Source organism: Eurosta solidaginis, chromosome 1 (genome assembly GCF_040869045.1).
Source record: "Eurosta solidaginis isolate ZX-2024a chromosome 1, ASM4086904v1, whole genome shotgun sequence".
NCBI lineage: Eukaryota > Metazoa > Arthropoda > Insecta > Diptera > Tephritidae > Eurosta > Eurosta solidaginis.
In genome coordinates, this window is record NC_090319.1 from 308896488 (window position 1) to 308913079 (window position 16592).

The window sequence follows — 16592 nt, forward strand, 5'->3', positions numbered from 1 at the left end:
TTAAAATTTAGCATCAATTTTTTTCAAAAATTCTGCTAGTTGAGTTATTTTGATACATCTTTGGTCATGTAATATTTCATAAAAATTTGTGCTACTTTGAAAGATTTCAAAATCTCTCCTAATATTACTTAAAAGACTACAATGAAAGGTTTGATGTATATATGTATCAATTTGACCACAACTACATGTCTGGTCATTAATAGCTTGAATCTTAAATAAATATGCTTTGTCATAAGTGAAGCCTGTGAGGATTCTGTTAATTAACTTTATTTGTTTAGGAGAAAGGGGGCATTTATGAAATCAAGTTCTTTTTTTAATCTTAGTAAATATTCGACCATATAAATTAGGTTTCGAGTTGGAAAATTCTAAAAAATCGGTATACCATTTTTCTTTTATTTGGTTTTTAATTGCATTCAGTGCCTCATCAACCGACAGTTTTACATTAACTATGCTATCACTATCAATAGCATTTTTGGCTATTTGATCAGCAATTTCATTTCCCTTGATACTCATATGACTGGGAGTCCATACTATTATGACTTCTCTAAAGTCTGCTTCCTGTATAATTTTGTGAATATCCAAAATGCAGTAGTTGTTTGTTTTCTGTTTATTTAACAATTTGCACGCTATGAGACTATCTGTAAAAATAACTATTTTAGAAAATTTGAGCTCCTTAGCAAGTTCAATCGCCTTTTTGATCGCATTAATTTCACCAAAACTAGATGAAGACTTGAAGGGTAGCTTGAAACCATGCTCACTTTGATTGCTTAGATTATATACACCACAACCTGTGGTGCTTTAGCCTATAGATGCATCAGTGTAGAATATTTTAAAGCCACCAGACTGGTAGTTGTGTAGATATTCAGTATATATAGCTTGTGCCACTTGAGTTGGCACATTGCGTTTGCTTTCATTAAGAGTATTGATGACAATTTTAAGACAAGTTACTGGTATAGTTTCTTTAACTACCTGAATTTGATCAAAGATAGAACGGAATTCGTTAAACACATAATTGTAACTGGATTTTGCATTGGGGTAGGAACATAAAAGATCTTTGAAAGATTCATCATTTGATATGACATTAATTAGCTCTTTTGCTGCCAACCATTTTGCCCTTTCAGCTGGTGGAAGCTCATTTGCCATAGCATATAAAATTGGAATTGGTGTATTCGGTGCAGCACCTAAACATCTCCTAAGAAAGCTATTTTGAAAGGTTTGAATTTTCTTATTTATAGTTTGTGCACATCCCGCTGTGGATGAACGACAGTATTCTATTTTACTTCTAACCATAGTTTTATAATAATTTAATACAACCTGAGGATGTAAACCTGATTTTATTGATGTCAAGCATTTAAAAAGATTGGAGTTTCTATAATAGTTTTTAATTGTTTCCTTATAGTGTTGATTAACTGCTAAGGACGAACTAATATTTCTGCCCAAGAACTTCAGCTCTGTTACCTGAGATATTAAATTATTCTGTGTGTAAACATTTATAGTTTTTTTATTACTTTTGCAGAGATACATAAGTTTAGTTTTATTTGGGTTGAAAGAAAGATTGATACTTTGGCACAAATCCGAAAATTGATGAATTTTTTGTTGTAGATAATTTATGGAGTCCTCCAATGTATGCCCAAATGACATGATCAGAAAATCATCAGCAAATTGGTATAGTTCGGTGTTCAGATCTTCAATTTTGTGTAACATTGCTGTATAAATGTTGAACAAAAGAGGGGAGAGACAGCTGCCTTGTGGCAGACCGTCTTTCACCTCTACCATATCTTTTCCAAGTTTAAGTCTCCTGAGAGCTAAAAAGTTAGTTATCCAATTAATGTATAACTCATGAATCCCTATGTCAGCCATTACCTCTCTTAGTTTTTTAAGATTGACACAATTGTATGCATTGCTGATATCTATTGTACAAATTACTACTTTGTAGCCTTGACTTTTGATTATAGCAGCTTTGTGCAGGAGATAGTTGATACATATAGTAGCCGAACGACCCTTTCTGTAAGCAAAAGACCGATTTGGTAGGATGTCATTTTCTTCTATGAATTTGGCTAGACGTTCTTTAATGCATGAATTAATGCATTTGAGCATCACCGGTATTAACGAAATAGGTCTGAAGTTTGTATAATAATTAAGGTCACAATTCTTTTTAGGTATGGGGACAATTTTAATAGTGCGCCACTCACCAGGTATCTGATTTGATAAAGAATAGTTATTGAGCATGGTACGAATGTTATTTAAAGAAGTATCTGGTATATTTTTAAGCATATGATTAGTTATTTTATCTGCCCCACCTGCTGAGTTACTGTTTTTACTATGGATAACATTGTATAGTTCATCAAAACTTATTAGAAGCTCATTATACGGATTTACAACCTCATTGATTTGAATAGAGTTAGCATACTGAGGTACTTGATCAGCAATGAAATGAAGGAAATCCTTGTCATTTTCATTGCACCAACGGCTCTGTATTGTTAGTTTAAAATCACCCCTCAAGGATTTCACAAATCTCCAAGCTTTTTTAACTGTTGGGTTTTCGTTAAGACTGTTAATCTTTTGATCAAAATTTGCTTTTTTTGCTTCCTTTATTTTGCACTTCCATTCAGTTTTGATGTCAGACAGGCGCTGTAAATTTTCAGGGGAGGTTTTATTGTTACTTTTTTTATACGCTATCCTGAGAAACCTATATGTTTTTTCCAAATCCTGATTCCACCATGCCTTGGGTGTCCTGTTTTTATTAATTTCAAATGTCGCTGCTGAAATTTCGTCATTGAACTTGCTTTGAATGTCTTCAAGGTAAGGTTCGAAGCAAATTGTCCTCAAATTTTCTATTAGTTTGTTCTGTGAGAGGAATTTGCTATTGTCGTTCTTTTTAATTGAAATATCTTCAATTATAATTGGTAGATGATGACTACCACCAATTCTGATGGGGTCAACTCTCCAATTGAATTGTCTGTTGCAGTTGGTGAAAGAGATGTCAAGGACAGAACCATTGCTAGCACTAATATCGTTCTTGAAGGTTGGCGAACCGTCATTTAAATGCCAGAAATTGTGCTCAAGAATTATTTTATGTAAATTATTTCCTCTGCATGATTGAAGACTATCACCCCAATAAGTAGATCTAGCATTGAAATCTCCTAGAAGAAGGACATTTTCCTGATTTTCCAAAAAAGTAAGCAGTCTTTCAGCCTCAGCTTTGAAAGGCATAATTGGGATTGACGGAGGAAAATATGTAGAGCAGATTACTCCATTCGGTTTTAGATTAGTGGTTTTGACTATGATGATGTCAAAATCAGAGCTAAATGTAATTTTTTGAAATTTTATGGACTTTGAGAGAGCAATGGCAACACCTCTATTCTTTTCTAAAATGTTATAGTTAATTATTTTACGATGTAGAGGTTCATTAGACGTGAAAATTTCACTGAAGCATGCAATATCAATTTTATTATGATTTAGATAAAATTCAATTGAGTTTAAATTGTTTTTCAACGATTGAACATTATATTGTAATATCTTCATACTTATTGAGATTGATTAGCACAAGCCTGATTGATCAGGGCTGCATCATGTTTTATGTTATTAATTTCAAGACTTTTTGTTAAGTCAAAAATTTTTCCAATGGTGCCCTCTAGTCGAGCACCCACACCTTTTCCTTGTAGAAGCTTGAAAATATCCGACAGGATACGTTCAAGCTCTGTAACCTTATTTTTAAGATATTCTGGTTTGTCTAGAACTCATTGAGACTCAGCTCTATTTTCATTATTATTATTTTTTTTTTAAACGATAAATCCGGTGCCTTTGTCATCTTTTTTTCAAGGACCGATGCCCTACTTGCCACTGTACTATACCTAAATTTGGTAAGTTTTCGATTTACCTCGATGTCCCTATCTCTAATTGAGGTGTTAGTTTTTGCTAGAGGCGTAAAGCTTTCCTCATCCTCTGAAAGAAGGTCAAAGCGATTTAAGCTTTTTTTTGGTACTTCACCAAAAAATGCATTAATAGCTTCGTTTCTAGATAGTTTTTTGACTGTGCGTACAAAGTTGATTTCTTGTTCTTTTTCCCAAACTTTGCATTTTAATTTTTCTGAAGCAATGTGTTCAGAGCTACCACATAGTATGCATACCTGGATGCACTGATTTGAATCACAGCCAACGCAGCCGCATTTAATACAACGTTTTTTGCCCTTGCATGAATATTGTGTGTGACCTAAACATCCACAATTTAGACATTGCCTTAAGGGTGGCACAAAAAATTCCACCTTAAGTCTGGTATATTCAAAAAGGATAAATTTTGGGATGTTTTTGCCCAAAAAACCTAGTTTCATGTTAGTGAATGGAGTAATTTCATTGGTATCTTTGTTTTTACGAGTGAATCTCATTACTGAGTTAATTTGTATGTCAGCCGTGGCATTGGCTTTAATATATTCTTCTGTGTAATGTAGAGGTATACCTCTTATTACACCATATGTTTCGATAGCCGTTTTGGGAATAAGGGCCTTTAAGCCTTTGGTTTTTAGTTTGTCACAAAGCATAAAATTGTTTGCGCTGATGGCACTTTTAAAGTAAACTTTATATAAAGTTTTACCAACACGGGAGATTAAAACTAAGTCTTTAAGACGCAGATTTTTTATTTGCTCAAAGAAAGGGAGTTCATTTCCTATATTAGTGTTTTTCAAGACTTCGCAGTTGCTTGAATCCACCAAAAGAAAAAAATCCCCTTTAAAATCATTGGGGTATGTAATTATTTCAATTGTACCAGTATTAGCATTGCTTACATTACTATTTGTTGTAGTGTTTTTGACTGTACCAGCATTCATTTCACTGAAATTTTCGAAATTGATATTTTTTTCAAAAGTATTGACTGTATCGGTATTTGCATCAATTGTGTTGGCGTCAGATACCGCCATTGTTAAATCAGTTGTATTGTTGGGCTGACCCACGCCATTTTGAGAAACTGTACCCAAATTGAAAAAAGCTTGTTCTGCCAAGTTTATACCGCCAGAAACTAAGCAAAAATTATCATCATTTTCTAGATTCATGTTTTCAGACGGCTTCCTACCGCCATTTTTTTGGCGTCAGAAGGTTCACTTTTTTTTGGCATATTTATAATATTACGTTTTAGAGAATTTAAAATTTTTCCCTCATGCTCTTTTTTGAGCTTGATACCTTTTTTTGCATTACTGCACGATAATACATCAAAATCCTCCACCGCTAGCGTCTTCGACAGTGACGTCGTAGATGCTTTTGCGGCTTTGGGAACACTTGCTGCCGTACGAGGCAGCTTAATTTATTGCTTTACACAGATGTGAGAGCTGAACTGACCAAAAATGTAAAAAATAACTCACCAGAAACCACGGCTTCTTCTTAACAATTGGTGCTCCTTATTATTGATTTTCAAGAATTTTATGCAGACAATTACTTTAAAACGAAGCTGGAAACAGTTTTGTCGTTCCACTTCCTATAAATTTATGTTTTTTAATTTGCACATTTAACACAGAAAATTTTGACTGACAAAAAAGAAAAGTACACTTATGTACAGCGCCAATTAAGTAAACATTTATTTTGCGCCAAACGCTCCACACACTGGTAGCTGTCGATAGAATGTGTTCTATATTTATTGTAAACTTTTTATTGCAGCTTTGGATGTTGTACTTTATGGCGCTACATTTGCAGGCATGAAATTGGCTGGTGTTATACTAATTTCTGTGGGATTTTTCCTTGTTATGTTTCCCGAAAATTGGCCAGACTACATAACACGCTTGCTGAGGTAAGACGAGATTTTGATTAAGAGTACGTAGTTTGCGATTTATTTTAAAATAAAGATACATACATGTATTTTTCACTTGTGCTTGTGTTAGTATGCTAATTTGTTTTCTATTAAAACTACAATATATTTAATTATTTTTATTTAAAATAATTTTTAATAAAGCTCAGTAGCTATTCGCTTTTTTGAAAGCAAGGAAATTTATTTCATTTTAAACTCTTTACATAAAGCTAAATAATATTTTAATAAAATCATAATTAAATACATTTAAATATATTTATAAATAATTTTTAAAACATTTTAGTAAAAAGTATTTTCAAAGCTAAATATTTCTAAAATTAATTATGTTTTATTGTATTTTAAAAAAATACACAATTATTATATAAAATTTAAATAATACTTTTAATTTTCTCATATTTTTGTACCCAAAATATTTCAGAAAAAGTGGTCGTGCTATACTGCGTTACCAATGTTGTTGTGAATTAGCTGAAATTCATTATCCCTATGCGGTAGGCTAAAAAAAAATATGTATAAGAACTCTTACCCACAGAAAAAAAATTAAATTTTGCTTGTTGTGAGAACTAACAAATTGTGTTTTTTCTAGCGGAAAATATATACCAAGCTTTTTTTTTGCTTCGAATTTAGTCTTGCGCTTCTATTTACAAATTTTTAAATATTTGAAAAATTTGTTAATGCGCCTATTGTCGCCATTAACTCTACACAACAAAGCAACTAAGATATGTATATCACATATACTATATATATATTTTTTATACAAGTTTGAAAACCACTTTCGAAATCCCTCATAAAAGGGTGCTGCACTGTAAAGCAAAAATATATTTAATATTAGCGCATACATTTGTACAAACAATTATTTGTCACTAGCGCTGCTTTGCAAAACAAACAAAAAATATTTCTAATGACTAACTTCGTATAAACGTCATTTAGCGCTGAGTTGTTGTTGTTAACAAATTTTGTACACAAAAACTTGTAACTATTATTTTTGTTGCAATTTTGCGCTACTTAAAGAGTTTTTACTGAGTTCCTGAGGGGAACTAAATTTTTCATTTGTACCAACTTTGGTTGCCTACCATTATAACTATGAACCACTTACTACTTCCATTTCCACTCTTAAATACTACTTCTCTTACTTAATACTTATGTATATCCTCCCATCTCTTTCTACTACCAAATATAACTAATATGTTTTTTTTTTGTGAGGAGTTTCAACATTACTACTCTCTCAATTAATACTTCTATAAAATGTTTACAATGAATATCAATGAGACGCTTACAAAAAAAAAAAAATTACATCATATCAATCTCAATAATACATGTACCTACACCGAAAGAAATGAAGCTAAGAAAATCAATCTTGAATTAACGAAAAATCGATCAATTTGATCGTATTATGGTAAGTTCAACCGCCTTTTTTGTCAAGAGAACAAGTTTGTTTGGTCATTTCAACAGAAGAGAAGTTGTAGGCTAACAATATTCTGTAAAAATTACAGTTTCTCAATTAATCAAATGATTTTTTTGTTGGTCATTTCAACAGCAAACGACTGTCAATATTATGTAATTGCATCAGCTGATTTTAAAGAGAAACATATGCTTGGTTTTCATAAGGTCAAAATGGCTGACAACAAAAACCGCCTTCAGTTGACAGGCTGGTCAGTTGGGGTGAAAAGCGTTGCCATTTTGTCACATTATTGACTCGAAGTGGATAAAGCAAAGCCTGTTAAAAACCCACGCTAAAATGTTGTGTTTATTTATTTCACAACCCATTTCATTATATCCCATTTTTTCAAATGTTTTGGATTTATTTATTGGGAAAAAATTTAAAAAAAAATTGCCAACATGTTAGCAAATGAAATTTGTATGTCAAATTTTCCATACCTTTGTGCAAAAACCATTTTCACTTGTTGCTTAATTGAATTGTCACTTTGTAGTAAAAACGGACAGCGTTTGACGTTGTATGACAGGCCATTTTCATTGATATTGCTAAGGCTGTGGTCAAATTTGGCCAAGTGAAAACCAAGCATTACTTTGTTCCTTTGAATATCGTGACAAAGAATTCTTTGTCATGCTAATAGCCGATGTTATTCTAATTTTGAGGGAAATCTGTTATTTTAACAGTTTTTACTGGTATACTTAGTGTGGCCTTAATAATTGCTATTTAACATAGCAGAGCTAGGCGGCCACCATAATGTGATGGTAGCCGTAGCACTTAAATTCTGGGATCAAGACCTGGAAAACCCATATCAAAATCTTTAGAAAAAGGGGTTTCAATTAGAATAAAATTCTGAGCGAGTTCGCCTAGCAAATATTGTAAGCTGAGATGAACCTTCTTTTTTTTGATGTTGAATTGACCCCGGTTGATTTTACCAGCTTTTTCTTTCATTGTATACACATTGAATTTGGGATATTATAATATATTTTCTTTTCTACCGTCTCTCAGACCTTAAAGGTGCATTGTAGTATGCAATTTAAACGGAAAAGTTGGAAATATGCTCCACACCAGCTCGTTTTTATATTCACAATCGAATATTACTTGTTCTTTTTTCAATCAGAGTTCATTCGCTGTCTACTAAATTAGCGTATTTTGCGTTCTTCCCATACTTTTCTCGTTAACAGTTTGAGATCTTAAGATGTCAAAAGAACAACTAACAAAACTATACATATACACATTACACATGTTGCTAGTTCAATGTTGTGGCTATTTTACAACTTAAAATGTATAGTGCTAAACCCCACAGAACACATTTTTGCTCAAATGTTGTGCATTTATAGTAAACCTTAAAAAAAGTAAAGCTTATTTTCAAATTAATTTGCAGTATATAGATTTAAATGATACATAATACGAACACCTTGTTAACATCATTATATTTCACAAAATCTGTTGGGTATAACACCTGTAATTGGCTTAATTAGTATAGCGTTTTCAGGTCAAATAAAACTTTTTTCAAGTCAAATAAAACTTTTCTCAACTCAAATAAAACTTTTTTTCAAATCAAATAAAACTTATATGAGTTAACCGGGGATTGCCCGTATCGCTTTAAATGTATGAAAACATTTATTTCAAGCAATTTTTAATTTTATAATTTATTTAATAATTTGGGAAGAATTTAAACAACGTGACATCAGGACGGACAAGGTGACAGCTGTTTCGATTATACCTCATATAAGTAGACAACATTTGGTTAATTCGTTGTAGTTCTATAAATAGAACAAAAACAACAACAAACACCAAGTTTCTCTGAAAACCGCCTTACAAACATGCATAACTTCAACACATAACTACATACGAATTATGTGATGTGTAGAAGATAATATATGCGAAAGAAGGCAATTGGAAAAAACTTTACAACAACTAAGGCATGTCGTAGCTGAATGCGTTTGTAACCATTTCAACTATCGTAGGAGTGCGGGTTCGACTCCCACTCCCGGGAGAAAAGGCTTTGAAGAGATTTACAAGGTATAATCGAAACAGCTGTCGCCTTGTCCGTCCTGATGTCACGTTGTTTAAATTGTTCCCAAATTATTAAAGAAATAAAACTTTTTTCAATGCAAATGAAACTTTTTTTAAATCAAATGATTTTTTTTTTCATTTCAAATGAAACCTATTATGGTTTTGCATCCCTTCAAAAAACGCGAGTACTCTATAAATAATGTAAGGAATACTCCTTTGGGAGTATAGGACTGGTCCAAATCTAATCTGTATTCATACAAAAAATGTGCTCTAATTAGCATTACGATGTCCTAGGAGAGGGTTGGTGATCCCACTCTCGCTTTGTTTGTGAGTATTCCATAGAGTACATACGTGAGAGTACTTTCCAAAGTACTTTCACTGTATAACTCCATGGAGCACCCACAGAGGATCATATGCCAAAGTACTAAAGAGGAATTGTCTCGGAAAGAATTATCGAAGTGAATTTAATTTAAAATGAAAGTAAATGGAGAAGGGCAATACAACTTTTATATTTTATACTACGAATATTCTTATGTTATTTAGCATTTGCGTGAATAAAGAAACTAATATTTCTCTATACATACTTTAGTATGTATACATAAAACCAGTGCGCTGTTGCATTTTATCAGAGTTGCCAAAGTAAAATTTTATTATTAGTTATTTGCATGTAATATTTTACTTTTGGCAACTCTGTTCGATCGTCATCGTGTCGTGATGACTGTCGTTAAAAAACGAGCAATGATCGGCTGATGGTGGTCCGCAAACGCATTGCAAAGGAGTATTGTTAGAGTACTCCAACATGAAGAAAATGGAACACGTAATCCAACAATTTTTGCAGGGATATCGTTTTATAACTGTACTAAGCTAATTGCCAATATGTAAAGGTAAAATGGCCCTGGGAATCAAAGGTCTGTACTTTTTACACAACGACTGTCAAAGTTACTTCAACATTATCACAAAATAATAAAAACCGAAAACATTACATTTCGGAGGATATTTTTTCTTCATATTTTCTAAAATTATGGACTTTGCAGTCGCCACATACAGCTTGAGGTTGAACTTTAACCTCAAATACCTTTTAAGCAAATAAACTGAGTAGAATATCAACTTCAATCTTTTTTGGAGAGTTCGTATTGCTATTCATTTTGGTACTATTCTTTTAAGAACAGGTACATTTCTTATAAAAAAACAACAAAAATAATCTTCCATAAAATAAGACGTGAATTAAGCATTGTTCTCTTCAGAACATGATTACAACAAAGGCAAGTCAGTCGATACTGCATTGCATAGGGTGGTCATGAATATAGAGAAAAACCTGGAACGCCCAAATACGCTCTAGTTGTTTTTCTGGACATTGACGGGGCTTCAACAATGTCTCGAAACGAGCAATCGTTGACAGTCTCAACTCGAGTGAAACACATCCGTCCTTGAAAAACTCGTTTGACGCCAAGTTAAGCTGTAGAATGGTCACATCAAGGCTACTAGGGTTGCCTAAAAGCCAAATCAATAAATAAATGAATGTAAGGAACGATAACCTCCGAAGAGATTTAGGGCCGAGCTTCTCTTCGAATTTGCGTCTTGCTCCTTTTAATTTGAAGATATATGCACGTATGAGAAGGGTTTGAAAATCACTTTATTTGCTTAACTGTAATATAGCGTCTGAAATGTTAGTTTTGATTTTCACATTTCATCATTCAACACCCTAGTATCCCGGTTTGACATCTCCTAAAGTTGGCGGCCCTATCCCAACTAGTCTCTTGGAATGCATCACAGTGACTCTAGCCTATCAACCAAATTTAAATATCATCTACACGTTACGGCTCCTTTTACAAATGTGAATACGTAGGCACATATTTTAACCAGGTTATGCTTTGCCCATCTCAAGAACACTCCAAGTGGTGAAGCAAAAGGTTTCCCAAGACAGTCGAACACATGACCGCGTATTCTCCTACCCAAAGGTAGGGGATAGTCGAAATAGTCTGAAAACTGAGGGCGGTCATCCTTAATGAGCTCTTATATCATAACGTTGGAAACAAAGACTATTGAAAAAAATGTTTCGAACATAAACGTCTGAAAATTTTGGTCTACATTTTAAAAAATTTATCCCCGGTCCTTGTAAAGATTAAATTATGTAGAGGCGCTAAGGATTATACGATTTTCACCCATGAGTTATGTAATGGTATCCACTTAGACAGCTTTTGATTTCGAAGTCGGCATCCTTGGCCGAATAGTACTCCCTAACTTTCAAGGTGTTTCTTTGGTGTAGCTCGGCAGCATGGTGCGACAAAAAGTTTCCGGAGCTATATTTAGAGCTTCTAGGGAAGTGATGTCGACGGAAGTATGAGTTCGAAGTCGCAGTTCTATAGTTTCTGTGCTGGCATATGGTATGAGGGCCAGGAGGCTTGGTAGCGACTGGTGGTCGGGATTGCTACTGTTCGCAAGGCGGGAATTGTAGGTTCTGAAAATAGCCCAAAAAACTAAAGTGACCCTTTGGCGCGATCAACAGTAAGCAAGCTTAATGCTAATCGTTAAAACTGTGCTGATAGCAACCGTAAGTCGCCTTTGTGCGTGACCCGCATGGAGCCACAAATTAGACGACGAGTATTAGAGTTAGCCCAGAACATCTCCTTCGGTGAAACTACGCTACAAAAGTGTGAGCATTTTAAGTATTTCTCCCTCCCTCCGCAAGGAGATACTCGTGAAATTTTTTGAACGATCCACAAGATTTTGAGGCAAAAATGGCTGAAATGGCCGAAACGTAGATTTCCTGAAATACATATAAACAAAACCTTTCCAAATATTTTATTTTTTAATTTTCGTATTGCAAGCCTCCCTGATACTCATTCAAATATACCATTTACGTCAGTAGTATGTTTCCATATTCATTAGTTGTGGACAATGTGATACTCTGAAGTCCAGCCATTCAGCTTAAAGGTTTACGCCGATCTTTTGTTGGCGCGCCGGTCCCGCCGCCGCCGCCGGTATATAATAGATCCTACGCCGCCGCCGATGAAGTGATCGGCGTAAACCTCTAGCGTGAACAATATTTTCACTTTTACAAAAGTTTTTGGAGCTAGGGGTTATCCACTCAGTGAATATTTGTAAATCTACCACATTAAACTTTAAAAAGCACAATCGTTTTTGGATGTGAAAGCAAGATTCCAAACCTGTAGACCTCATAAGCCAAAAGATAGTTTCATTTGACTTGAAAAAAGTTTCATTAGACCAGAAAATACTATACTAAGATTTTTAGGTTTTTTTTTGACGGTTGGTTTTCAGTTTTTTTTTTTTTTTTGTTTTATAAATATTATTATACGGTATGTTCTAACAAATATTGACAGATCTAGCAAAAGTAGTCCTGCCTCTCTAACTATGTATGTATTTAAGATTTTTGAAGTTAACTTTAAGCGAGTCTCGAATAATATTTATATTCTGTGGATGCCGTTATGGGAAAAGATTATCTGCCGCATTGTTGGCTGCTAGCATTGCTCGAGTTTCAGAAATTGAAAACCGGCGTCTGTTGCTTTACCCCAGCCTGCCAAATTATTAAATTTGCTATATTTAACGAACTCAAAACTGGGCACATTTTTTCATAATACTCATAATTCGATTTGCTAGGTTCGCTCACAAAAATTTACTATACATATACAATACGAGTATTAAATATAAGGTATTAACGGTACTTTTAATTAATAAAATTTAATTAATGTAATTTCGATAAATGAACCGGTATTATTTATGCATAAAATTACAGTCTTAAGAAACAAAAAGTTACACATATACTGAGTTGGAGCTTTAAGAACGGTAATTATAAGGTAAAATCTAAATTTTCCTTTGCTATCTTACGCGTTTCGCTCCTTGTTATCTTCTTCAGGGAGTCCATAACCAACTCAGTTTATTAAAATACATTTTTGTCCAAAAATGTTTCTAACTTTTTTGTTAATTTTTTCATATCATAGAATTTGTTGAGGCACATCTACAGAATTATAAGTATACGCAAATAGTAACATTATTATATTATGTACAAAGTGATTTTTTTTAACTAAAAACTATACTAATAAATTTGGTTTATCGAGTTTTGTTGTTACGTGCACCAAATTGCTTTGCAGAGTTTTTTCAAAAGCACCACCCAAAGTGTTGATTACACGCATGCAACTGAGTTAAATTTTAAAACTTTTTTATATATATTAAAGTTACTATTGTATAAATACACATACACATTCCTCTTCTCAAAAACTATTATTTAATTCTAACATGGTTATGTACGTGTGATACATTTCGAACACATTGCAAAATTAAACAATAATAAGTCTGACATATGTATATCTAAGTATTTGAATAAATATTGCAGCAATTTTTACTAGGAATCGTAACAGTTATAAGTTTTTTAATAAAAATCCTCATTAAAAGTTGTTGTTTGAGTTTTTTTTTTTTTGCTCGGAAAATAATAATTATTTTTCAGAATTAATGAGCTTAAAGCCGTTAAATCATTATTCGTTATTCAATAAACTTTGTTTATCAGGGAAAGACTGAAAACAAAGAACCTTTTACTGTCATATTGCGATGGTACCATTCCGAAAACTAGCACATTGTCTGACGATGATCAATTTCGTAATGTTTTCAAAGGTTTCACCGAACCACGGATGACTCTGCTGAAACTGCAGTTGCCTAACCACAATGATTGATCGAAGAATAAAGATGTTGCAGGGACGAAAAACAGTGTGAAGCAAGCTTCAGAAAACCTCTAGTAAGTCACATTCACCACTTACCACAGCAGATTTTGTTAAACTACCACTGTTTGTATTTGTTATTTAACGAATTATTTGTACACTTTTAATTCAGCTAATGTGTTCAGAATTTACATTTTTACACTCTAAAACTACAATCCGTGTATTTTGTGTGCTTAAATTATGTTAAAAATTGTGTTAAAGTTTTAGGTGCGGTGGAAGTGACCTACTAGAATTTTGTTACGCTCCGCTGCTTTCCACTGAAGTTCGCGCATGCAACATCTTTATTCTTCGATCAATATTTGCTAACCACTAGGTTATCCTGCTTGTAGTTGTTTTTTTTTTTTTTTGTCTACTTCAGCGTATGTAATTTTTACGCTAATAGCACAATTTAAGACATGCTATCTCTGTCTCAGCGCTTCCCAAGGCAGTCGGCGATATGTATCGGAGCGACTCGGGATTTTTCCCGACCAAGGGCTGTCTTTTCAGTGTAACCTCATTTAATTGGTAGCATCCCTCCCACAAATTGTCATCCTCCCAGCAGAGCCTTGCTGCGGGACTGCGCCATATTCTCTTACTCGGGAAGGTATCGAGCCCATTCCGGGACCTGTACCTGATCCTGGTCCAGAGAAATGGGTTTGCTGCGTTTGCCGGAAAAACACTGCTCCAACAACAACAACAACATTCTGTCTCTCTTTCGGGGTTTCAAGTGATTGTGTATCACAACCCTTTCAAGAGGTTCCAGCGCTATTTACTGTTTATCCAACCCAATTATCAGCCTTACCTACTGTAGCGAATAGTGCTTCTTTAGCAGACGAGGTTCTAGTGATCCCAAGTTGGTCATTGAACTAGGGAGTGGGGATTGGTCTTGAAGATTCAATGTGGTCATATTAAGTCGTTCCAGAAATAGTCGGGCTTGTATCTTAATGGCGGCCACCGTGGTGTGATGGTAGCGTGCTCCGCCTACCACACCGTATGCCCTGGGTTTACACCCCGGGCAAAGCAACATCAAAATTTTAGAAATAAGGTTTTTCAATTAGAAGAAAATTTTTCTAACCGGGGTCGCCCCTCGGCAGTGTTGGGCAAGCGCAATGAAAAGCTCTCAGTGAAAACTCATCTTCCTTGCAGATGCCGTTCGTAGTCGGTATAAAACATGTAGGTCCCGTCCGGCCTATTTGTAGGGAAAATCCAGAGGAGCACGACGCAAATTGGAAGAGAAGCTCGGCATTAGATCTCTTCGGAGGTTGTCGCGCCTTACACTTAGTTTTGTTTTTTTTTAATATTCTTAATGGTGCTTGTTACCGGAACGTACTGGATCTATATCCGGCAAATGAACATTAGCATTGATAGCACTCCAGAAACGTTCCGGGAATGTCTTTATTGCTACAACAACAACATTCTGTCCGTATTTTAATTTGTTATAAAGTTCTTGTTCATTGCTGAAGAAGATTTTTTGTTGTTCTATTTGTAAACTCGACTTTCGAGCTTTTTATTTTGCTTGTTTTGTTTTCATACTTAATTATCCTCTTTTTAGAGACTGTAATATAAAGCAAAGGTTATATAACTATTAGTTTTCGAGCAAAATAAAATAAAAACTATATTTTAAAATTTTTAAATAAAATTATATAATAGAGTAAGATTGAAGTAAGATTAAGTAAAATGGAATTCTTATATCCATATTCTATGTAATATGGAACGTGTTTGTTTACTATTTAAGGAGGTGGAATTACCCGTTAAGTGTCTACAATTTTGACCAATAACAGTTTTTTGCAATCTCTGTATTTAACAAACTTCTTTGTGGAGTTTATTTCATATTTAGGAACACTTGAGCTTAATAGGAGCATAAAAACGATAATTTTATATGAGCAATCTCTTCTTCCTTATATTGTATTTTCATCTTGTTTTGAGCTACGTTCATAGTCTAAAGCTCATTTTCCAGTTCCATAAAAATCGATTGCAGAATTTTAAGCTTCTCTTATTCTTCTACTTTGCATCTAGCTCCTTCAAATGAAACAAAGGCACCATACCCATTAAGTGACCGGAAACTCCCCCCGGCGGGTTAGGGGGCTTAGAATAGACCAGAAAGGCATGGCTGTCGTAAGAGCCTACTGAAATAGCAAATTGATTCATGGGGTTGCGTAGCGCAACTCTTTCAATTTATAGCTTCTCCAACCCAATAGTCAACCTCACCTACCTAAGGCTATGGCCATCCCCAATGTCCTCATGAATCAGCTAATAGGGAAATACATGTATGTAGCTAAATAGCCAACTATGAGATATAACTATTCGAGGCCGTTGTTCGCGGAAAGTCTGGATCTTGGGAGAAAAAGGTAAACGAGGCGAACTGAGAGTATAAAAGCAGCCAATTGATGTTCAATTATTTTGATGTTAACATCGTATAAGTTAAGTATGCGAGTAGTTAGACTGTGAAGTACTACTACCAAAGTAGTGTAGTCAATAAAGAACATTTTGCTGTACTGTATGTTTGGAAAACGATTTAAACTCCCTTATTGTGATCAATTGGCGCCAGTTGGCAGACCGGAGAAGCGACTGGCGCGCCTTGTTGAAGGGCCATAGCCGTTTAAACGGTTAAACACCAATTAAGTAAGTAAGTTATTGGAAGTAAT

The 16592-nt window shown here is 34.2% G+C and overlaps 1 protein-coding gene across 7 annotated transcripts in view; it reads left to right on the forward strand.

Moving 5' to 3' along the window:
* LOC137237612 (solute carrier family 35 member F3) overlaps nt 1-16592 on the forward strand; it is a 124785-nt gene that overhangs the window by 77267 nt on the left and 30926 nt on the right. For 5 of the 7 annotated variants that reach the window (XM_067761448.1, XM_067761449.1, XM_067761450.1 and 2 more), the window contains exon 8: nt 5643-5772. In XM_067761448.1, the coding sequence (XP_067617549.1) occupies nt 5643-5772 (130 nt within the window). Of the gene's footprint in view, nt 1-5642; nt 5773-6208; nt 6279-16592 lie in introns of all 7 variants that reach the window. The other 2 variants (XM_067761446.1, XM_067761447.1) reach the window with 1 other exon arrangement.